The 25,273-nt window shown below is 38.6% G+C and overlaps 1 protein-coding gene across 1 annotated transcript; it reads left to right on the top strand.

The window, feature by feature from the left end:
• Positions 1–849: 849 nt before the first annotated feature.
• Positions 850–24,626, top strand: LOC117407061 (bromodomain and WD repeat-containing protein 3-like). Its single transcript, XM_034011636.3, has 40 exons — positions 850–1,086; positions 1,209–1,267; positions 1,390–1,419; positions 1,624–1,683; positions 3,068–3,218; positions 3,621–3,719; positions 4,544–4,704; positions 4,994–5,215; positions 5,733–5,833; positions 6,037–6,107; positions 6,270–6,370; positions 6,522–6,562; positions 6,713–6,811; positions 6,996–7,149; positions 7,304–7,438; positions 7,839–7,967; positions 8,259–8,484; positions 9,772–9,954; positions 10,693–10,876; positions 10,976–11,069; positions 11,203–11,358; positions 11,823–11,914; positions 12,037–12,220; positions 12,521–12,637; positions 12,809–12,916; positions 13,529–13,653; positions 13,981–14,063; positions 14,679–14,790; positions 15,096–15,157; positions 15,720–15,878; positions 16,100–16,220; positions 16,394–16,519; positions 16,684–16,753; positions 17,856–17,909; positions 18,071–18,214; positions 18,553–18,705; positions 19,045–19,214; positions 19,385–19,629; positions 19,826–19,987; positions 20,192–24,626. Exons 1-40 carry the CDS (start codon positions 1,038–1,040, stop codon positions 22,330–22,332), a joined length of 6,933 nt encoding a protein of 2,310 aa, XP_033867527.3. The 5' UTR covers positions 850–1,037; the 3' UTR covers positions 22,333–24,626.
• The last annotated feature ends 647 nt before the right edge of the window (positions 24,627–25,273 follow it).

A 25,273-nucleotide genomic window follows, 5' to 3' on the forward strand; every position in this document is an offset into this window, starting at 1 on the left:
TTAAAATTAGTGTTATTATATGACTCATGCTTATATATATCCAGGTGTTTGGTATCGAAAGAAAATATAATAGTTAGAATAACCTTATTATATCACATTTAATAAATCATGGATTTATCTGTAAAATATGTTCCAGAATAACAGTAACAGTTTTTTTTTTTTTTTTTTTCCTGTGGCGTGAAAACGTTACAGCTTCTGTATGCAAATTAATATGGACAGGCATTCATCATGCAAATGTGTATGTGTATGTGCTGTGCTGTCTGTCGAGATAAGGTCGTGTTGTATTTGATGGGGAAATTGTAGTAAACCACAACGTACTAGAACTGCTTCTGTAATAATTTACACAATATATACCTATCTATCTATCTATCTATCTATCTATCTATCTATATATACTACACATACACACACACAATATAGCCTGTCTGTATTACTAATGTTGAATATTCACGTCGGTGTGTCTTGTGAATGTTATATACTTCAATAACAAAACAACAACAACAAAAAAACATTCAGAATCATATAGCGATAGTTTCAAAGACCATTTACAACGGGTATATGTATTCTCTTAAACACGGACTGGCTATATCAAACTAATAAAATACAATTTAGTGTGTGGACATTTTTTGCAAAAGTGACGTCACTCTCCAAGACAGCCGAACTACATCGCGGAAAAACACACCAAGCAGTGACACATATCTTTTATTTTAATAATCAGAAATAATTGAACAAACCTACAACTCGGTTAATAAGGTCTTTACACTACTTTTAAAGACACCCAAACATTGAATTGTCAAAACAAACAGAACATTTGCCGAAAGGAGAAGCGAAAGAACGGATTTATTTTTCTCCCCCCCTTCCGGCGGAAGTATTTCGTATAGCTGAGGCCTCATCACTTCAATGGCGACCGAAAACTGGTTGAATAAAGAGCTGGTGCTGCTGCGGAGGGGGGTCGGAGGAGTGTGATAGCAAATAAATAAATAAATATAAGCCTAAATAATCATAAATTACAACTCAAAATCTTCACACATTAAACAATGGCCGACACAACGGCCAAAAGTCAGAATGTATCGTTCCTTGAATCGGGTAAGACGAAAAAAAAAGTACACACTTAGATAATAGTACTAAAAAAAAAAAAAACGCTATGAATTAAAACTTTTAACTTTAAAATTCCCTGTTTTGTAATATTTCTTAATGTCCATTTACAGAGCTGTATTACCTGATTGCGCGTTTTTTATCGAAAGGCCCTTGTCGGAAAGCGGCAGAGGTGAGCTGGCAACTTCCCTTCATTTTGTATTTGTTTTAAAAAAAAAACCAAACATTTGTGTTGTTTGAAAAATTATTGAAAGACCCATGTCTGAAAAAATGCATGTTTTTTATTTATTGCAGGTCTTGGTGGGGGAGCTAGAGGATTACGAGGTCTGTACAGCACAGCCCGTCCAGCTGTGTATGTGTGTCTGTGTGTGCGAGAGAGCTGTGACTTGTTTTTTGGTCACTGACTTTTTTAAACCGCTTCTATGTCACTGTCTCTTTCTTTTGACATCACACATTTTTACAAACCCGATTTTACGATATTGTAACATATTCTAAAGTCATGTGTACCCCTCGTTTTTATTTTTTAAGCTTCTTCCAAAACGATTGGACTGGGAAGGCAATGATCATCCCAGAACGTACGAAGATTTGGTAAGAACAGTTTTATTACATTTCTTAGGGTTATTAGAAATATTAATTCTCACGGTCTCTCATCATACTTTTTTTTATTTTTTTATTATGTAAGTACTTTCAATTCGTCCTCGCTTTTATAAGGCATCGGTCAGAATTTATTTTATTGGGGGTTGTTTGTGGCTTTTCCCACGGTGTTATGTTTGAATTGCCGGGAAAAAAAAAGTAGAAAATACGATTGTTAGCCGCTGTAGGTGATTTTTTTAGGTATTAAATTGCAATAGAGGGGGTGGAGATTATACCAAGGAGGGTGCAATTGAGTGAAGAGTCCTATATGAGCCAATCTGGAGGCGCGATTCATATCCTCCAGCAAAATGTTTTGTCAGTTGAGCTCTGATTGGTCTTTCTTTAATACTATGGCAATGTGTTTCCTATGGGACTGTAAACTGTCTTTTTGTGGGGGTTAAGTGCACTGAACGGGGGAGGAGCTACTCCTTTCGTATCGAAATGTAAGTGTCATTTCATTTTTTAAAGATGCATTGTCAAATTTTTGTTTCGTGTTAGAATATTCAAGTAAGCCTCAACCTAAAACTTATGTCTATCAGGTTTACATGAGTCATTATTTAGGTTTGTTTTGTTGATTATTTTTGTCTTTGAGAGGATTACATTTCCTAAAACACTTGTGTATCAGTTTGACATATATATATATATATATATTGGGATTTTTAACCATAAAGAAATCATCACATTTAGTATGATCGGATGCAGGGAAAGGGGCATACTGTGTGACAGATAAGACATAGATAAAGTTAGAGCCATAATCTATGAGTCTATATTGTGTGAGAATGTGTTTGTTTTGTCTTAAGTTTTGGTGCATTTAAATAAAATTTGTTCTTGAGGGGGGGGAACTTAATGCAAAACATGTCTATTTCTGTTCCTGTGTAGTTCAACGCCACCTGTGACTGGTGGGGGGGTGGGGGGTATTTTGGTCACAACAGCTGCATTTCATGTCTCAGAATAGTGGGGCTAGAACTTCCACATAACAACGAAACCTCCAGAATACATACCAAGGCTCTTCTGTATTTGTTCTACTTTTTGAGCAAATACACCTGAGATTTATACAGCCAAGCAGCTTGTAATGACACAAGGGACCATTAAAAAGTCATCTTTTATAGACAGATGGGCTACATTTTTTGATTTTTGGCAATGTTTTGGTTTCACATTGCAGCCATTCAGTAATACTGAGTGTATGTGTGTTCAGATGCACCAATCCTCGAATTGTTCGGTGTGATTTTAGAAACCACAATAAAAAGGAATACTTGAAAGAATAAGGTCTTCCAGTACCTGTTACTGCACTTACCTGGCATACCTGTATGTACTGATTTTTTTCTCACTACATTTCTAGGTTCGTGCGAACAAACATGTGGCTCCTGATCATTTGCTGCGGATTTGCCAACAAATCGGCCCACTTCTGGACAAAGAAGTTCCATCATGTGTGGCAGGGGTCCGATCCCTGCTCGGTGCAGGGAGACAGTGTTTACTCCGAACCGCCAAAGGTGTTGCGTTTACAGAAAATACCCACGTTCTGTGACAAATGGGTCCATGTTTTCAAAGCATTTACTCCAGCCTTTAACTCCTGTTTTTTGAAAGAGGAACAGTAAGATGTCTGCTAGTTTTAGAAAACTAGAACCAAACAACTAAGTAATATAATCCAAGTATTCACAATGTGTTTGTTTGCTACTTTTGCAACATTAATTAATTTATTTTCTCTTGGTAATGCTATGAAAATATGACCAATGGTGTCTTGAGACAATTTGCCTCCCCCTTTGCTTCATAGATGAATGTAGAAAAGTCTAATACTAGGTATTTATACCAGGTTACTCTCTCTTGGTTGATGGGGCAGGGGAAAATAGGATGACTAACAAAATTAATTTGTTTCTTTTGGTTTTGTTTCCAAGATTGCAAAAATGTTGTTTTGAAGGGCCCAGATTTTGCAGCTCTCCACAGAGGAAGGCCACCAGAGTTGCCTGTGAACTACAGAGGCCCTCCAAATCTGGGTAAACTTTATATTATCCATAATTCATGGATAATCCTAGAATTTGCCTACTAATATCTCTCTATCTCTCTATCTCTCTATCTCTCTATCTATCTCTCTCTCTATCTATCTATCTATCTATCTATCTATCTATCTACATCTCTCTATCTACATCTCTCTATCTATATAGTCTGTGCTGTGAACTTTCAACTCTTGTTTGTTTATTTTGTTTGTAAAGGTGCAGTGTTCAGTTTTTGAAATTAAAATTTAGTATTGCCATATATTTTATGTTTCATACTTATTCTACCATAAATGCACTAGGTATTTAAGTAATAGGCATTATACAAATCAAAAGATCGAATTTTGCATGTGAGTGACATGCTGCTACTCACACATTGTCAAACGGTTTCTGTTAACGGAACAATAGAAAAAAAACACAGTGCGTGAATGAACCATTGACGGTTTAGAACAACCTGCGAATTCCTGGCTAGCGAACGAACCTTTAATTAATGCCCTTCTTGCAAGCAAATTCTGAAATCGCAATCATATTCTGTTAGAGGATGGAAATACAGGGTTGCCTATTTTGTATGCCTTATTTGTTAACTTGACTCACGGTCCTCCTAACTGTCATGTGGGCCAGATTCCCCAACACTTCTTTATTTTCATCTAGCCATTTTTCTCATTATTTAAATTAAGAAATTGACTGTGTACAATATTATACAAATCAAATGCGTTTAAAGCCATTCATTTAGATGTGCATGCTTTGCATGTTGTTGTTGATTATTATTGTTGTTGTTATTATTGTTATTGTTATTAAAACCTGCTGTGTCCTTTCTGTTTCTGTAGTCGAGGTTTATCGTGGGAGAGAGCTGACGGGAGCAGACCGTTTTAGTTCAATATGTCCTGTGAGCTCCTACCAACACATGAAGATGCGCAGGAGAATCCTTGGTCATCTTTCAGCTGTTTACTGTGTTGCATTTGACCGCACTGGACAGAGGATTTTTACTGTAAGTGCCTGCCATTGTACTTGAAACATTGGTCAATGCCTCCTTTGTGCACTCCCAGTGGAGTAATGTGTTTATTTAAACAAATGTCAACAATTTTGGTGCATAAGTAACATGCCACTTTGTAGTTCTCCTGCTTTAAAATTGGTTTGTTTTAATCTCCTGTTTTACTTCTGCTATCTGGGATAGCTTGGCGGTTGTTTTTTCTTTTTATATAAAGGCACTTTTTGGAATTTAAATTCAGGGGGATTGTAACTCAATGTTATTCTCTTTATGTGACTGTTTGTTTTAGGGCTCTGATGACTGCCTGGTGAAGATCTGGTCCTCCTTTGATGGCAGTTTGCACTCTACACTGAGAGGCCATTCAGCAGAGATTTCTGACCTGGCTGTTAACTTTGAGAACACTCTCATAGCTGCAGGCAGCTGTGACAAAGTGATCCGAGTGTGGTGCCTCCGGACCTGCGCCCCAGTGGCTGTGCTGCAGGGCCATTCTGGGTCCATTACTTCCTTACAGGTATGGGGATCCTGCCGGTAGACTGGCACACTATAAATACCTAAAAATATGAGTGCTCAATGAACAGGAGATGTACAGTATATACTCTTAATACTTGGTATGAAGGATAAGAAAAATGGCTACGGTGGTGTACTTTTCAATATTACTTTTTTCTATGCAACTACTGGATATATTGTGACTATTTTCTGCACAGTTTGAGACAAATGGAAACAGTTTGCTTCTTTTAAATGTAACGATTTGCTGTTTATCTGAAAATCTGTGCACTGAGATTGCAGTTCACAATTCCCCAGTCTCATTGTTCTTTTCATTTGTTCAAATGATTGACTTGTTGGGTTGGGTTGGATAGGCAGTTACTAAGCTTGTGGTGTGTTGAGCTGATAGTCATTTTTTTCCCTTTGAAAAAGAGAAATACCATAAATGAGTACTTGTAAATTAAGCAGTAAAGACTTAAATATTTTACTTAATGTGCTTTTAAGACGAGGGGACGCATTATTTAAAATGCTGTCTTCTCTTCCAGTTTTGTCCAATGGCTAAAGGCTCTGTGAGATACATGGTGTCTACTGGAGTGGATGGGACAGTCTGCTTTTGGCAGTGGGATGCCAACAACATGACATTTAAGTAAGTCCAGATTTGTCTACAGTTCAGTTTTTGCTCGAGAGGAAAGGAGTAAGTCAACCAAGCAGTCCGCTCAAGGAATCCAAAAAACATGGAACCCAAACATGGGGTCTATTTTGTGTTATTTTTTGGAATCTGAGTTATTAAAAATAATAATAATAATTGCAGTATGGGTATAACACTTGTTTTACTTTTTATCATTAAAGCAATCGCCCACACAAGTTTACAGAAAGACCCAGACCAGGAGTACAAATGATTTGTTCTTCATTTAGTGCCGGTAAGGTAACAATATAATTATTCTTGTTTGTTTTTATTTATATATTTTCTCATGGTTGCTGCACTCTGTTTTTTCATTATGGCTTGCTCTTGTGTGCCATGATCATCATCAAGTGTCTTGTGGAAAGCGCAATTGTATTGCTTTTTGTTTTATTTGTTTTAGGTGGCATGTTCTTAGCAACTGGCAGCACCGACCATGTGATTCGAATGTATTTTCTTGGCAGTGGGAGCCCTGAGAAAATTGCAGAACTTGAGTCGCATACGGTAGGGCTTTAGTCTTGTGTCCTGATTTTTCATTGTCTTCTCTTTGCAGCCATAGTTGTGAATTTAAAATTTTTTATTTTTACATTGACGATTTTCCTAATAGTGTGCAGTTTCTACTGAAATTACAAAGGATTTTCAACTTCTATTTCAGGATAAAGTTGACAGCATTCAGTTTTGCCACACTGGGGACAGGTATATATATGTTTTCTTATTCTTAAGCTATAAATACATAGTTAGTTCATTTGTTAATATAATAAGTTGTGAAAATGTTATAGTGTGTAACATCTTTATACTTCCAGTGATAGATGTACAGTATTACAGCATGCAATATTGATTTTGCAGATTTGTGAGTGGCAGCAAAGATGGAACAGCTCGAATCTGGAATTTTCAGCAGCATAGGTGGAGAAGCATTTTGCTGGAAATGGCTTGCACATTAGAAGGGTAAAGGTTTTTGCTTTTTGTTTCTGATTTTACTTTCTCTAGCCAAATAATTAGTTACATTTTATAATGCACCCTTCTGCATAGGGTTAATGCCATGCCACGCTACTGGGGAAGAATTGCAAAAAGAGGAATAGTTTTAGTTTATAATCCATGATCTTACAGCTGATTTTGTGTTTTTTTCAAGGCCTGTAACCACTCCAGATGAGGAAAAGTTTTTCAAGCCAAAAGTGACAATGATTGCTTGGGATCGACATGATAACCATGTTATCACGGCTGTTAATACCCATCTGGTTAAAGTGTGGCATTCTTACACGGGGCAACTGCTTCACATCTTGAAGGTAGGAGACATTTGGGTGGGTGGGTGTGTGCGTGCACGGGGGTCAGCTGGTGAAATGTATGGATTCACCTAGCAGTACACGTTCTGATGACGTGGCGAGCGGCGAGCGGGGACGTAATCTTCTAAATGATGTGTGTTTTTTTTTTTTTTCGTAGGGTCACGAGGATGAAGTGTTTGTGCTGGAGCCACATCCCTTTGACCCCAGAATTGTGCTGTCGGCTGGGCATGATGGGAACATCTTTATATGGGACATAACCAAAGGCACAAAAACGCGGCACTATTTCAACATGGTAAAGTTCATTCAGTTTGTGCTGTTACACAAGCTCTGGGACGGCTCCAACTGCTATTAAGGGTTGCAGGGGTGGGAGCTTTTGTGCCATTTGTTTATCAAAACAGTCTAGTTACTGTATAACTGTATAACAGAATTTTAAATCCCAGTGGCAGTGCATCACAGACCTCAATCTACACCAACTGTTTTGTATAAATTACAGCCCCTCTTCATAAACGTTTTCAAAAGGAAACATACTTAAATCTTGGACAAACATTTCCATCCAAACTTTTCATCAATGCATGATTCAGTGTTTACGGTTATGGATAATGGCTCTGTGATTGTGATTAGTTAAACTGTGATAACTGTCTCTTAAGCATGCTTGATGTTGAACCATGTTTCTTGTTGATTTTCCCTTGTAGATTGAGGGCCAAGGTCATGGTGCTGTGTTTGACTGTAAGTTCTCACCAGATGGACAGCACATTGCCTGCACAGATTCTCATGGGCACCTGCTCATATTTGGATTTGGATGCAGTAAGCCTTACGAAAAGGTAATTTTTTTGCAATTGTATTAAATTTACATATACAGTACATTTTTGTAAAAATAGGAATTCAACACGGCAACCAGTTATTTTGTGATGTAAATAAATTTGTTGGACAAACCTAATTTTAAAGCCGTACCTTTCACGATCACGATTATATAGTTTAAAGACACCAAAATATAATTCAAATGAAAATGTGCTTAAATGTTGACCCGTGGGATCCAGTAAAAGTGAGAATATGCCCAACACATTTAATCTTGCTTTCAGTAGTGATTTTAAAACTGCTCTTGGCTTTCTTAGATTCCAGACCAGATGTTTTTCCACACTGATTACCGGCCGCTTATTCGAGACGCCAACAATTACGTCTTGGATGAGCAGACCCAGCAGGCACCCCACCTCATGCCTCCACCCTTCTTAGTGGATGTTGATGGAAACCCACACCCCACTAAATACCAGAGGCTTGTCCCGGGAAGGGAGAATTTTGCAGATGAGCAACTGATTCCTCAACTGGGATATGTTGCAACAAGTAAGCTGCAGTTTGCCCTTTTTATAATTTTCCTAACGTGTTTTAGCTGCTGCTTCACTTCTTGAAACCTCCTTTTTTGGGAATGCCATAGGCAAGCTCCTGCAGCTACACAGCTACTGAATGCCAAGGCTATTGTCCTTCAAGTTTTGCTGCAGCTAAAACAAAAAATAAACACGGGTGAGAGGATGTCGTCTATGTTTAAAATATAAGCCACTGCACCGTCATCTTCGGAATTATAGCAAAGGCTTGCTTTAATGAGGAAAACGCTTTATGCCAAATTCATAATGCATTAACCTATCAATAAATGGAAAATACATTTGCTGGCATCCTAACCTTTTATTTAAATATCCCATTATATGTGAAGTAGTTAATTGTTAGTAAATTATTTTTGGTATATTTCTGTTTCTACATAGTTGAAATTAAAAACAGAAAAAAAGCCTCGCCACAGGCGTTTATTTTTTACCATTACATTTTATTTAATGTTATTTATTTTGGGTTTGTATTCTTGAATATGTTCTAGGTGTCAATATATATATTGTAAGAGAAGTCAAGTCTGGTTCTGAAGTGGAGTTGTTATACTCTTGTGATTGCAACTGGATGTGTAATTTATCAAAATGTTGACAATACTTTTTTTGTCACAAACGTCCATTCCAAAAAAAACGTGTCCCTGCCTGCCCTTTCTTGCAGTTATTTAGGGTGCTTGGGGTGGGTAATGTGTACAAACCTGCACAACTGAATTTCACAAAAAAGACTTGCTGCAGTGCTACTTGACAGTGGATCAGGTTTGCATCAAGTGAGGAAAGAACAGGTTTCACTGGTGAACAGAGTTGAATAACTCAGGACTAAATGTTCTCTCTGGGCTTGAAAGGCACTCAAAACACAAGCAACTGTCAAGGTGCTCTGTTTCATTTGAAATGTTTTGTTATTGACCAGTGACAATCACAAAATCTAAATATGTAAGAGAACGTCACTGAAGGGGTAGGGGGGGGTCACAAGAAAAGGCAGGCTGGATTGCCCTTCTGTTGCAGCCTGGAGTGAGCGCCAGTATTGTCTGCCTCCGGTGTCCTAAATATTGAATCTAATTGGGTACATAAATAAATAACGCTTTCATTTAGATTTATATATAAAGAAAGAAATGTAACAACATTAAGTAAAACAGGCCAACAATAATAAAATCTTACTAAAACACATTCAAGTTGGTTTTTTTTTTTTTCTGTTGCAGACACACCTGTCTTGAGTGTGTGTTTTAAATTGCAGGTACTGATTTGAATTGTTCCACTTAAACAGGTGATGGCGAGGTTGTGGAGCAGGTGATCAGCCAGCAGACCAGTGACCATGATGAACAAGTCCGGGAGCTCAATGTGCTTGATGGCATTATCAGACAGTTACAGGAGCAACAGGACCAGAGGAGTAGAGAGTCAGCAGCCCTCCCAAATGGGCCACAAAACCAGGAAGGCACCCCTAGAAGAGGTGATTTTTTTTAGTGCTTATCAGTAACTGTTTGGTGCCGGTGCTGACTGGGAGTAATTCATAATGTAATGAGGTCATTTCACAGCCCGCTTGGTGGACTAGGTATGAGTTTAGCAACTTATGGCCACACCTTTTTACATCTTAAAAAAACAAACAAACCAAAAAACCCTCAATCTTTCTGCAAATATACATTTATTTATCAAGTTCCCCAGGAATAGCTTCTGTAAGTCTTTCTAGTGTTTGGTTAATTGGAGAGTCGCAGGCTTGATGCAGAACGAGGGCGTGGTTCGTCGTTCAGGCTGTATTCAATAAGGAAGAATCCTCTGACTGTTCTGGTGGTCCAGTTCAGTCTGTCTATTATTCATTTATCAACTTTCCTTGGCGATCCAGCTTAATATAGTTTCTTTTAAGTTCTTTAACTATTTGAGTTTACTTCCAAGTTTATTAAATTATTAGGGTGTTTTGCTGAATTGCTGGAGATGATGGTTCAGGTGGTGTTGCTTGGAGCTGGTGGTTTAAGGTTGTTAATGTGAGCTCCCCTTTCGCCAAACTCTGTGAAAGCAAAGAAAGTGCTCTCTTGACCTTGAGGTTATTTTACAGTAACACAGGAACTTGGGCCCCACTTAATCACCCTGGTTGTCTTTATTACAATTTGCAGGGTGCTGGAATGATCAGAAAGATGCTTGACGACCTTTTATGGTCCTACAATACCTATCTACATTGTAATAGTTTTTACAGTTTTCAGAAATCCAAGTGTCGAAGTCCAGTCCTCCCCAAATGTTGGCCTTCGTCGTAGTGGGCAGGTTGAAGGTGTGCGGCAGATGCATCAGAACGCTCCGAGGAGCCAGATGGCCACGGAGCGCGACCTTCAGGCCTGGAAAAGAAGAGTTGTGGTGCCAGAGTTGTCACCCTACATACTCAAGTAAGATTGATTTGTAAGATAGGCACAGTGATGGTGCTCCTTTCTCGTGAATCTTGTTCCTATTCACATCTTCTCCTTAAATGTCCACATGTTTTACAGGAGACAGGAAGAGTACAGACTAGCAAAAGGGGGAGAGGAGTTGGTTCTGTATACAACGGAAAAGAAAAGAAAGTCCTTACATGGATCATTCAAGGTAAAACTTCTCTTCCCCACAAATAAAAATGAATAGTACAGATTGCTAGCCTGCTAAACTGCCACCGTTGTAAATATGTAGCGTTTTAATTTATTTTATTTTCAAGTTGCCTTTAACATTATTTACTCAACAGGATGATTCGGATGATGGCAGACCACGCACAAAAAGAAAAACGCGACCACGTCGGCCAAAGCAGACAAGCTATCGAACCCGTAACACTGCAGTAGATCAGTTTGTTGAGTTTTCTTGTGAAGAAGGGGAAGAGACTGAAAGCTCCTTATCTGAAGAGGTTAGTGCTGCCTGGAATTCATTTTATTTTTTATATGTATTTTTAAATGAACTTTTGAGGGGGAGGTCAAGAGCCAGCAAAAGATGTATTGTATACAATCAAAACATTTAATATATATGCTTTGATTGCTCAGAGAACAGTTCTCCTCATTACACTTCAGTGACACAGACTGGTTGGCTGCCTGGTCAAGGTGTAGACTTCGCAGTGTCGGCTGTTTCCTCTAGAGTTCAGTAGCTTGGTAACAAGAAGCAATTGACTCTACAGTGGGAGCAGAGGTCACCAGTTTATTTTCAGTCTTCCTCGTCGATAAGTAGGGGGCAACGTTTTGAATTGGTCATTTTTAAATTGGGTACAGAAATGGGAGGGTAAAAATTATAAACATGATTAGGGAAACGTGTGTTTGGCTAGAAAACCTGCCTCGAGTGTGTGGTAATATGTTACAAAAGTTATCTCCATCAACCTAGGAGAATGAAATAACAGATAGTGGAGCTTTTTGGATTTCTAATGAGGAAGAAGAGGCTGAAGAGGAGTGGAAAAGTGAAAGCAACAGTTCAAGGTACAGAAAGAAGGCAGTTACATTTTTTTTTTTTTTTACCAGTTTTTAAATAAAAAAAATAGAACATGCAAATTATATATGCAGGCCATATCACTCCCATGAGGTAAATGTTTGTTTTCCAGCAACTCTTCCAGTGAGTACTCTGACTGGACTGCAGATGCAGGTATCAATCTCCAGCCTCCCACCCGCACCTCCTCCAGGAGGAGAGCGAGGCGCAAGCTCAGCAGCTCGGAGGAGGAAGAGTCAGCTGAGGAACATTGTGCCGAGGCTCCAAAACCAAAGAAGCCTAAAGAAAGAACACCAAAGGTAGCGACACCAAGCACATGTGCATTTGGGATGCATTGAAATTACAGAAACGTTCTCCAAAATGCCAATGTTCCCTGTGCAAGTGTAACATTTCGAGGATTGTGTGCCCGAAGGTGATGCAGAATAAACAACACATCACACAAAGATGCAAAGTTTAAAGTCATTTTCTGTTGCTTGTATTCCTGTCTAGAGTTAGCGTTGCTCTTTTTGCAACATTTTTATTCATCAGAATGTGTTGCGTTATATCCGCGGTTTGTCTTGTAAAGCTCCTCGTATTTGTTTTTTTGTCTTTCTTCCAAGGGTCCAAGTCAAAGACCAGCCTTAAACAGAGAAATATCAAATGAATTCCGTCCTTCTGCATGGATCACTGACGTCATCCCCCGGAAGTCCCCATTCGTTCCCCAAATGGGCGATGAGGTAAATTCTGTTAAGCTGTGGTTGGCTCCTCCCTCGGTAGGTGCTATTCATAAAGGTTTTTATCCCCAAGGAGCCAGATGTAGTAGAGGAAGTACCTGTATGCATCTCACACAGTGCAAACGATAAGCAGGGTTTTTTCTTTATTTAAATTGGTTTATATGTTTGATTCAGGTGATATATTTCCGTCAAGGCCACGAATCTTATGTTGAAGCGGTGAGAAGAAATAACCTTTATGACATCAACCTTGACAAGCAACCATGGAAAAAGTTGGAGCTCAGGGTAAGTATATACGGTAGTACTCATTGTCATTTTTAAATCCACCTTTTGAGATGAGTATGTGAGTGTTAAAGGTAGCATTAATTGGATATTTACCAAATGAAGTTCAGAGCTTTTCTTCAAGTCTTGTTGCAGTACATTTTAATCAGACTAATACTCACAACTTTTGGAGGTGATTTCCAGTAGGGTAAATTCAGTATTGAACTCGGCCCTCCAGATAAGGTTTTGGGGTCATTTAGAGTAATTAACATTTTTTAGACACTGAGAAATGTATTTTGGGTAAATGCAACATTGCCTTGAAGTCCATGAGTACTTTCAATAAAAACCGTACATACTTTTGACCATCGAGATGCTGGGAACCAACAAAGTACAAGAAGCTTCAATGCAAAAGCAGTGCAGCAAAATTGCTATGCGTATTTGTTACACCTGAAACGCCTGATGTTTTTTCAATGTGCAGAATACCCTTTACGCAGCTTATCTGAAGCGCTGATTTCACTGATGTGTAGTATTTGAAACACCCTTTAAAAAAAAAACCAAAAAAAAACACACATGCTTTAGTTGTACTTGCTACCAATTGATTGCTTTTAGCACTCAGCACTTTCTTTATATTATCAGGATCAAGAGTTTGTTAAAATTACTGGAATCAAGTATGAAGTTTGCCCTCCGACACTGTGCTGTCTGAAGCTTTCTCTCATAGATCATGGCACAGGGAAGCTGACGGATAAATCGTTTTCTGTTAAGTACGTAACTTCTCAAATTGCAATATTTTAAAAAATGAAAGAAGGTGGATTTTAATTGGGATGAGTGGTGATTTTTCATGCAACTTGAACTGAATTAGAGTCCTCTGGCAAATTCTTGATGCTTTGTCTATGGTTATATCACCTTTTGGTACTGCTTTTACAACTTGTAGGTTGGGGTTAATTTAAAAATGAAGATTTCTTTAATTGCAAAAAAAAAAAAATTGAAATAGATATATCTAGAACTCAATGTGATTTTATGAAGTTTTGGTGAATTTTAAAAAATAAACCATATATAAAATATTATATAATAAATTGTCTTCATTGCAGGTACCATGACATGCCTGACGTAATTGATTTCCTTGTTTTGCGACAATGTTACGAGGAAGCAAGGCAAAGAGACTGGCAACCAAGTAAATATACGCCATGTTTTGTGCTTTAATTCTTCATTTGCTTCAAGTTTTTGCTAAAGGTTGGGTAGAATGTAAAAGCAACCCAAACATTGCGTTCTGCATCGCGCACACTGCTGCATCAGCCTTGCTCTTTCACTCTCCCTGGCCTGTCCTTATGGCCTAGCTGAGGCAGCAAAATACAATGCCAGTCAAAGGCAGCTGAGGCAGTGGTTTTATGTGTAGTCCCGTCTGCTGTGCATAAATCAAGGATAAGTCTAAACAAGTTTACAAAAAAAAATACAGTAATCATACGAGTCTGGCAACTTAACTTGAATGAAATATAAAAGTGTTACATACTGTAGTGCAGCATAAACGTAATAGTTTCAAATGCGCTGAACAAAAATAAAATACACTCTTTACTTGTTACAAGTGCCATCTAGTTATGTACATGGTTTAAATTATTGTATGCTGTATTTATAAACACATACATTTATTTCCATCTGTAGTGACAGCATACTTTTTGAAGGGTGCTTCTAAAATGTAGTATTTATAACAAAAAGTGTAACCCATGAACATAAATATATGTTATTGTATTGGCTGATATCTGACACAGCTTCTATTTAATGTTTTTTGCAGATGACCGATTCAGATCGGTTATTGATGATGCGTGGTGGTTTGGGACCATCTTATGTCAAGAGCCATATCAGCCAGAGTACCCTGACAGTCACTTCCAGTGCTTTAAAGTTCAGTGAGTACGCTGCACATCCCGATGGGGGACATCTGCTGGGATTGTTTCATTTTCATTAAGCTCAACAAGAGAAACCCTGGTCAAATTGTAATTTCTGTTCTTTGATGAGCATGATGGCTCATTAAGTGGAGATGTTAAACCTCCCTGTCCCCAATGGCTTGAATCTCTACTAAAAGGGAGAATGTGATTTGATTTCTGTACCAACAGAGTGGATTTCTCATTGATCGGTTTGTAGATTATTGTTTTTCTATCAAACCTTAACGTAATGCTTTGAGAAATAATTATGCTGTTTTTTGTTTTCATAGGTGGGACAATAATGAAATTGAAAAGGTTAGCCCTTGGGATGTGGAACCTATTCCAGAAAATGGTATGATAAAATAACTTAATATGTGGACTGTAAACATTTTAAATGTTATGTTATCAGATGAAGAAATGCATACTAACAATAAACCATGTTTATTAATTTTTGTAATTCTAAAACAATTGAAAAATGAAGTCCAGTATGCTTTCCAGAACTTTTATACGTGATGCTGTTGAGCTGGTTGCAGCCTGTTAATCTACACTAAACTGTAGATAATTTAAGATTTGAATTTGGGAGGTTCCTAATCCACTGAAGTCTAACATCACAATCTGGAAGAAAGTACTGTTGATGTAGCTGACCTGAGAAGAGACATACATTTAGATGTAATGTACATACACTGAGAAATGCTTTAAAATAAAAAATAACATCCGTAGTAATGATATTAGTGAGTCATGCTGTGGCTCTGATATAGCCACAGCAGTAGTCTACAACAACAGAGACTACTGCTAATGTTCCTTTTTCTCTCTGAGCCTAAAATGGCTGTCCTATCAAATTAATTTTGACATGCTTTTACACCATTTGCAACGTAAAATAAATAATAACTTGAATGCTCCCTGTTTTTGCACAGCTCAGCAGCCTGATCAGATTGGTGGAGGTGTCCCAGTGACCCCCGAGGAACTGAGCAGACTGATGTATCAACCTCAGAAGGGAGAATGGGGATTAGTAAGGTCCATGGATGAAGAATGTGAACGAATTATCAGCGGCATTGATCAGCTCATGGTTCTTGGTAAGATGGTTATGTGTTAGATGTGCTGCTTGCTCTAAGACGTCCTGTTATCAGGTTCGTTCCTCATCATACGTAGGTTGTTACATATATTAAATACACAGAATTAGGATGATTTGTTTATAGTAATAGCATATTGACAGACAGTAGCAAAAAGAGTGCAAAGTGATAACTAAAACAGCAGTGATTTTGCAGTATTTTTTTTCCCCTTTCTTTCTAAACAGACTTTGTGACCCCCTTTGCTGCCCCTGTGGACATTCTCACGTATCCTGCATACTGTACAGTAGTGGCATATCCTACAGATCTTGGTACTATCAGGATGAGGCTTGTGAACAGGTTTTACCGGTCAGTTGGAAATTTAACTGGAATTTCATAACCAGTACAGACACTAAAGTGACTAGGAATTGCATCTCTGTGTAAAGGCCTGTAAAATGTTCATTTAAAAAGATATTGTGTAAATGAATAGTGAAGCTGTAAAAGGTAATAACTGACCTATTCTTGACCCATGCCGATTGCAGGAAGATCTCTGCTCTTGTGTGGGAGGTGAGATATCTTGAACACAACGCCAGAACGTTCAATGTGCCAGGAAGCTCAATTGCACGATCAGCAAAGAAGATCACTGACATTCTCCTCAAGTTTATCAAGTAAGATCTTCATAGTGCACTATTGTGAAGTATGCTGCTGTTCATTCACACTAAAATAATGTTTTATATGTGTTACCTTTCTCAGTATGGCTGCTGGATTAGGCATTTTATGATTTCCAAAGTAAATGTAAGTTCATGTGTGTGTACTTTTTTGTGTTAATCAGCAAGCAAGACTGTACAAACATTTTGGAGCTTTATGGCACAATGGATGAAGAGACCAGTTCAGAAGAACAGGTAAAATGGAAACTTAAACCATATACACCCACCCCTCGTTATATTGCCCCTCGCTATACTGCGGATTCGGATATGTTTTGGTCCTGGAGTTGGCTCCCCATTTTTTCAATCCAACTGCACATGCCCTAGCTGCAATATACATAGGCAATTTCACTTAGAATTACTGTTCATTTATTTCGTACTGCACATCACAAGCAAAAATATACAAAACAATTAAAAACAAAACATTAATAATTCTCTGTTATCATGTACATACGCATTGCACAATAACACAAAGCAAATTAAATATCCACGTGCTGACGCGGTTTTTATTTTAGCCAACGAGGTGTGGCAGCAATGCACCAGCAAAAGCCACAGGGCAGCGACGTCAGCTCCCTGGCAACAGGCCTCCTATATTGGGAATGGATTCTTTCAATGCAGCGGGTTTGTACATTTGAGAAATGAGAGGAAGACTCATGAAATTAGTTGGGAGACTTAAGTTGATGAGAAGCAATTACCCTCCACAGTACGAATTAAAATGGTGTACTGCTTTTTATACGTAAAATGAGAAAAAAGCAGGTTGCATAAAGTATTTAGATTGGACCCTGACACCCTCGATAAAACAAGGGAGTGATTGTATAGTATTTGTTAGCCTATTTGTTTTTCTATGGGGGTCTCGCTATATCGCGGCCCTCGATATATAGCAGGTTTATAATGGACCCCGACACCCTCGATAGATCGTGTGGGTGGTGTATTCTTAAACACTTTTTTTTTTTTTCCAGTTTTTGAAACGCCTTATTTAAACTTTTTATTATTATTATTATTATTATTGATCATCATTTTCCGTTAAGTTTGAGTGCTCAGTTAGTAAATAGGAATTAATTACTAATCAAGATAATGAGCATTACTATGAAAATAATCATGCTGTTAATTGGAGGAGCTTTGACTGTCCAGCAAAATAAGGAATGACAGTCCCTGAAAAAAAAATACGTCCTGTATAAAACAATCCTTCGTTATGGAAAACATACTAGATTACTAGTGTCTTTTTTCTTTTCCCTGTTAATGCTTGCATAAGTGCTGATGTGAATGAAAAGCGATTGCTTTACTGCTGATTCTTCCTTAGGAACAGAATGACAATGACGCTCCTGGAACATCGACTGGAAGAAGACTACGTCAAGTAAGTCTTTGCATTTATTTTGTAAAAACCTTTGCCATGAGGGTAATGTTTCTACATTTCTTATTTTAGCTGAGGAGTGTTTTAGCAGAGCTGCATTGAGTGTGTTATAGCTATGGATGAAATACCGACCTATGTTTTCTTGCAAATCCTTTTTGCTACAGTGCCGGAGTGGGAAGAGAAGCACTGTGGAAGTAACCTATGATGTAGATGCGTGGAAGCAGCAGTGCAAATCTTTGCTGGAGTACATCTTTCAGTGTGAGGACTCTGAACCTTTCCGGCACCCTGTTGATGAGAACGAGTATCCAGTAAGTAAAGTGGTACATTTGAAGGGGAAACTGATATTTTTTTTTCAATGAGCATGACAAACCTACAAAGCAGAGTGCTTTTAAGTTTAAAAAAAAAAAAAGAAAAAAAAGTTTTAGTATGATATTCTAATACAGAAATAGATATTGTGTTTCTTTAATTTCCCATGTAATTGAGAATGTATATGAAAGTGCTTAAATAGATATACAATGTATTTAACAAAGGAAGTGATGTGCTATGTTTGGGTACTACAGTGATATGTAGAAGTTTAGGCAAGTTACTACGAAATTCAAAAGCATTTCTATAAAAAAAAAAAAAAAAAAATGTTTGTTTCCTTCAGGATTACCTGAATATTATAGACACACCAATGGACTTGGAAACTGTGAGGAAGGTGTTGGATGAAGACCGGTATGAAAACCCAACAGAGCTTTGCAAAGATATCCGGTTGATATTTAGCAATGCAAAAGCCTTTACGCCAAACAAGCGGTCTAAGGTATGATTGTTTGTCTTTCTGTTTGTTTATTTTTTTCTAGTGATGGAAGTATTTTCAGCTGCTTTTGTATTGGGGATTGGATTTCTCAGTAACAGGGAATCCACTGGGATTGATTGCATCAACCACTTTTTTTTTTTTTTTTGGGTGGGGCGGGGGGGCAATCCTGAAATAGCTACAGATAAAGTAGCTATTTACCAAAGTTTAGCTTTATAGTAGATATGTTTATTGGTCTCATGTTCTGAATGGAGTTACATGTTTTATATACTTCAATAGTAGTATAAACTTGACAGAATAGTTAAATCAACAGAAATGTGAATTGACAGTGCTTCCCACTTGCAGATCTACAGCATGACTTTGCGACTGTCTGCGTTCTTCGAGGAGCGCATACGATCGATTATCTCTGACTATAAAACAGCTGTGCAACACAGTGCAAAACTCCGTCGCAGTCAGAGATTCAGGAAGAAACTGCAGCACAGAGAAGCTTCAGTCTCGAGTAGTCGTGCTTCCAGGTGAGTTTACTGTGACATTTTTTTTTTTGCTAACACCATTTTCGCTTTAACAAGAAACAACAAAGTGTTACTTTGTCTGTAAAATTATACAAGGAATGCCTACAAGGGGTGTCCTACTGCAAAATATTTTAATTGTGACTACCCCCCCCCCCCCCCCCCCCCCCCCTTAGTCCGGAGAGAAAACAGAAACAGGTGAAACTTCAGGAAAAAGTGGAAGTGGTTTTCTCCAAGAAGTCTACAAAATCGACTAAAGCCTCCTGCATCTTGAAATCAACGAGATGGAGTGGAGGCACTAGCACATCTGGAGACTCCTCCAGTGAAAACTCGGAGAGCTCCTCCGCCTCGTCGGTGTCATTTAAAAACATGAAGGCGAGAACAGCAACCTCAGGAGACAGCTCTGAAGAATCATCGTTTGGTAAGTTTAAGCTGGAAAGTGTTGCATCGGGGGCTGTCTGTATTATCTGAGTAAGCAGCTCTACATGGGTGCGGGTCCCAGCTCTCTCACCCACAGTACAGTATATTTGATATAATTATATATCATTATATAACTCAAATGTTGATGTCCCAATAATGAAAACAAAATGAATTATGATTTTTTCTTTTGGATTTAGAGAGTGAAAATGAATCGCTGTCTAGTGGCTCCGGTGAAAATGAAGGAAATGCTGCAAAACCTTCGGGCTCCACTCATCTCTATCAGAATGGTGCAACTAACGCAAGGAACACGAGCAGAAGGGTGACGAGAAATAATGCAGCATTGGACAGGCGCAAACAAGGCAAGAGATGTGATATTTTTAATCAGAACTAAGGTTTGTCATACTCAGAGTTGACTGTAAATCCAATCACAATAGCAGCTTCTGAAACATTTACATTTAAAAGTCCCTGTCTGCAGCACGTTTGGCTGCAGAAATATGTAAAATGTTGTCCTCAACACTTTGATTATCATGGAAGAATATGATTTTATTTTATTATTTATTTAGAAAATGGACACAGCAGAAGAGCTTGCCGTAACCAACCGAGGAAGTCTGAGAGCAGCTCGGAGAAAGAAGAGAATTCTCCACCTACAAGTGAGGAGGAGGAGGAGGAGGAGGAGGAGGAGGAGCCGAGTCTTGCTAGACGCAAAGCTCCCAGGAGGACAGCTGCTGCTGCTGCTGTTAATATAATGGCAATGGCTGATGAAGAGGAGGAGTCTCCTTCAGAGGGTGAAAGTCGTAAAGGCTCCAGCAGAGACCTGAAAAAGAAATCTCCATTGCAGAGCCGATCTGCAGGGGTGGAATCATCTCGGCGGAATGCAGAAGCACAAGGCAGCGGGCACAAACGGCCACATAGAAAAACTAGAAAAACAAAGCAGGAAGTCAGTTCGGAAGCAGAAGAGGGATCCAGTTCGGAAAGTGATGCTAGCAAACGTAGCCCAAAGCGGAAAATGCCCCCACGATCCAGGAGGAAAAAGCCTGAAAAGGACCAGGTGGAAGATGAGTGGGAAGTTGGAGAAGGCCATGGTCGTACTGTGGCAGCCACACGTGCACAGAAGAAGGCTTTACTGAAGCATGAGAAATCTGTCACTGACAATAAAAATGGAAGAAGAGAATCTGAAAACGAAGAATTCTCTCCCTCTAGTAATCGGCAAGCAGATGTTGAAAGGAAGCTGCCCCCTCGAACTGCAGCAAGTAAGAATAAACGCACAATACATTCTGAAGAGGAATCTGAATCAAGCAAGGGGTATGAAAGCAGTCCGAATAGAAAAAGCAAATCCTCCACAGCCTCGGAGGATACTGAATCGGAGAGTGAAGGAACAAACTCGGAGAGACAGAACTTTCCCAAAAGAACGCTCCGTAGCCGCACCACTGTGACCACTTCAAGAAAAAAAGTATCAAACAGAGACTCATCGACATCACAATCTGAGAGTACAGGGCATGAGCAAAGAAGGAGAAATCTGCGCCATCGAACCACCTCAGGGACACGATTAACACCAGGCTCTGAAGGGAAATGGGACTCGATAAGGAAGCTGCCCCATCGAACAGCTGCCACGATGAAGAAATACACAGAGGAATCTGAAGGTACTGGATTCGAGTCCGAGACAGAACTTCAGAATGGCAATTGTAACAACAGGAAACTGCCCAGTCGGGCTGCCAGCAAAGCAAATACAGAGAGTGACACAAGAGAAGAGGGACCACCGTCTGAGCTCGAGGAGAACACCGTTGTTGGCAGAAAGAAACTTACCCAACAAAGCTCTGCCAGGAAAAAGTATAATCCTGGATCATCTGAAGAAGAGAGAGCTCAGTCTGAGGGGCAGAAGAAAAAAATACAAAAGAGGACAAAATTGCAGCCGCCTTCTTCTAAACGGTGTATATGGGACGACGGGTACTCTGAAGAAGAAAGATCGCAGTCGGAGGATGAGGTAGGGGCTCACAAGAGCAAGTCTCCTCATCGGACTGCTTTTAAAAAAAAGAACATTCGAGCAGATTCAGAGGCAAACTCAAAATCGGAGAGGAATGGCAGAAAAATGTCGGCAGTCTCGACTAGAAAAAGAAAGCTCTTAAGTGATTCAGAAGAGAGTGCTGAATCTGACAGGAAGGAGAATCACGCAAGCAAAAAAAGCTTCAGGAGAGCCCCTGTAACTGAGTCTGAAGCAGAGGACCAAGATAGGAGGGAGGCGTCGTCTGAGGATGAAGAATGGCAAGGTAGTGTGGTGGGGAAGAGTAGAGAGAGGCAGTCATCGGGGGTTTCAAGGAAAAGGAGGCTTCCCAGGAAAAGCATCAGGAAACGGAAAAGGGATTCCAGCAGCGAGTCCGAATCAAACAGCAGTGATTCCTCCAGCTCAGAATCAGAGTCCTTAAATTTAGGAACAGGATCTGGATCAGATTCCATGGACAACAGTGTTGGTAGCTTAGAAAGAAACCCAAATAAGAGAAAAGGGAAAAGTGCAGCCAACAGCCAGGGGGCTGTCCGGAAGTCTAAAAGAAAACAAGTAAAATTTGCAGTACATGACAAAGAAGATGACGACGGTGATGATGATGATGATGATGAATTTGTTCCAGGCTGTGGAAAGTCACAGAGAGTCTCTTTGATCAGGACAAGAAACCAAGGTAGACAGACTGTCAAATATGCTGACTTTGAATAAAGGTATAAAGGGTAGTCTGTATCTCAAGAACTAGTTCGAACAGTTGTGTAAAAAAGCAAAAAACAAAACACAAACCTTAAAGACAACGATTGATTGTCCTGAGAAGGTAGTAGCACTGGAATCCTTTAGAAAATGCTGTGAATATATATTGTTTCATTCAGGGATTATATTTTATATTTTCTATGAAAAAAATTAAAAGTTTGTAAATTATGACTGTTAACCATACAGGCATTCAACTTGCCATTTTTGCAAGGTTTAGCACAGATGCCTTCTGTGCCTCATTTTGGGGGCTGATAATATATGTCTGGGGGGGGGGGGGGGGGAATTAATTCTAATAAATAACATAACGTGCTTTTATAATTGTCAGCCAGTGACAAGTTTGTGCGGAGCATTAACAGCTTAGGTGCTACGTTAAAATACCTCTCATCGTAACTAATTTGCTGGCTTGAACTAAAATGTATTAGCACTGTATACAAGAGTACATTAGCAACTCAGGGGTTAAAAAAAATTTAAAAAAAATTAAAATTCTAATGTGTGCTGCAATCTAAACCTTGCATTGTCTTTCAATAGCAAAATAAATGATGATTTTGAAAGTAGCAATTGCTGTTGGTTTAACACATATATGCACTGGCCTTGAACAAATAAACTACACTCCACCCCAATATAGAGCCAAGAACTTTACATACTGTATCTGTGTGAGAGTTGTGTGAAATGAAGCAGAGAGCACAGGAGTACAAATGTTATATTGGAAGCAGTGATGTGGCTGGATGGTGTGTAATGATATTGAATGAGATGTTAGTAGTGTAAGCAGGAGTTTAAATGCAGATTTAAAATCTACTGTAAAGAAGAAAATGGCCCTTTATTACTTTAAGTGCCAGAGCATTGAAAAGCTATGTATTTAAGAATATGCTCTTTCCTACTGAAGGAACGGTGACTTTATCCTAAAACTACTAAAGATTAATTTTCATTCCATTCATTACAGAGCAAAATGGTGGTTGTGTATAAAAAATAAATAGAAAAATAAATAAAAAGAAAGTTAACCCTTTTCTTTAAAGTCTGTGTTTGGAAGAAAAAGCAGTTCATGCCACTTTTTTTCCCCCATGTGAAAATTCTGTTTGAAGTCATTGTGAAAACTTCCAAAAATGTAATTGTTCACAGTGGCATATTCAAACTCGAACAAATTCTGCACTAATTTCAGATTCTTAAAGCTGCAAAATTATGCATTCTATAAGCAGTCGTTAAATATTTCACTTTTTATTTAGAGTTCTTAAAGTGATCATGGATTTTGCTGTGAACTTAAATAAAAAAAATATAAAATGCACATGGATATAGCATATGGTTTGTTGGTGTCTTCTGCTTTAAACTTTTTTTTACCATATATATTTATATCTATGTATACAAAACTATGCAACACTTGCATGTAAACATATTAAATGGTGAATATTTGGGAAAAGACTACTTTTTTTTTTAAATGTCCAAGACAGTTTACCAGCCACTGATTATATTGCTTTACCACATCATTACAGTGTCAAAAATAAGAACTTTAAAAATGAAAGTGTTTTTGTCTTGCCTAAATTGTTGGATTTACACACATGGGAAGGCATAGTTAATGGAGGGCATTTCTTACTGTCTTCTCATCTTGATGTTAAACTTCCTGTTTAGACGTAACGTACAAAATGTGTAAAAAGATGTATACCGCGTGGAGATGTGTCGTTTACATTGCAGATTCCTGGCACGTGTTTTGCGCTTATTAGTTAAAGTGAACACTAATTCATTTAATACGGTTTTGATGGATTGGAGTTAGTTTTTTTTGTTGTTTTTTTTTCCTGAGGCTACAGACTTTTACCCGTACCATTGATCTGAATAGATTTTCATTTATTGTAGTCGGGTCGTTAATGGATGAGCCCCTTACATACAAAATCACATGTACATTTTGTTTTCTAATCTAGGTTTGTCCTGGGATTCATTTTACATTGTTAATAAAAACACGAACGGGTGGAGGGGGCAGACACTGTTACTGTGTAATTGGTTAATAAAGATGCATTTGCCCAAGAAGTGATGATTTGAGTGTGTTTTGTTGTTTTTTTTAAACGCGTAGTGTCTCGTGTCAAGATAATTTGCTTGTATTGTAGAATAACTGAACACCTTAGTGATCACAAATCTGTGATTGCTGTATCCTTGAGTATTTAAATCTAGCTGGATCATAGTTATTTGATTTGAGCTGGTGATGAAACTAGAAATAGGCATTCAAGAGAGAAAATACTGTTAGACATGCTGTGGCTGTTGATCGTGGTGACCTATTTTTTTGTATTGATGCCCAATTGTATGTACGAGTTTCCAGTTGTGATGTTATTAAAGCAATTTACAGTCGGGTAGTTAAATACCAAAACATGATTTATTTTGGATCCTTTCCTGCGCGGGTCTAATTTTTATGAACCGCTCCCGACCCGCACACGCAAGCCGCTGCAACACCATCATCTTACCTGCAACCCGACCCGAACCCGCAAGTGTATGTCCTTTACCTACTGGCTGCGTCGACGGATTCACGATGTCGCATTAACACACAGATAACATACCATTCTGCACGAATCACAACATCACAGAGTGGTATCTTTCTTTAGTGGTCTGGATATATTTTAACATTGGAACATTAACGAGCTCTACTTCCTTTACTATAAAATACCTGTCTCTTCGTACCGTGGCACCCGTTGAAAGGGAGTTACACCTGTGCTTTCGCAGAGATGATGTACCAGTTTGTTGACTGTCGTTCACAAAAACATAATTACAAGGAATGAATCCAGTCACGTGTTCATTATTTTCATTCGCTGTGATTCCAAATGAATTCCACACTTCTGATTTACCTCTCGAACTTACCCACCACCTGATACAAGCCCTTTTGTTTCGCATCGTCCACAGGCATTTTTAATAACGCCAAGCAGAC

This window comes from Acipenser ruthenus, chromosome 8, assembly GCF_902713425.1.
Source record: "Acipenser ruthenus chromosome 8, fAciRut3.2 maternal haplotype, whole genome shotgun sequence".
Classification (NCBI taxonomy): Eukaryota; Metazoa; Chordata; class Actinopteri; order Acipenseriformes; family Acipenseridae; genus Acipenser; species Acipenser ruthenus.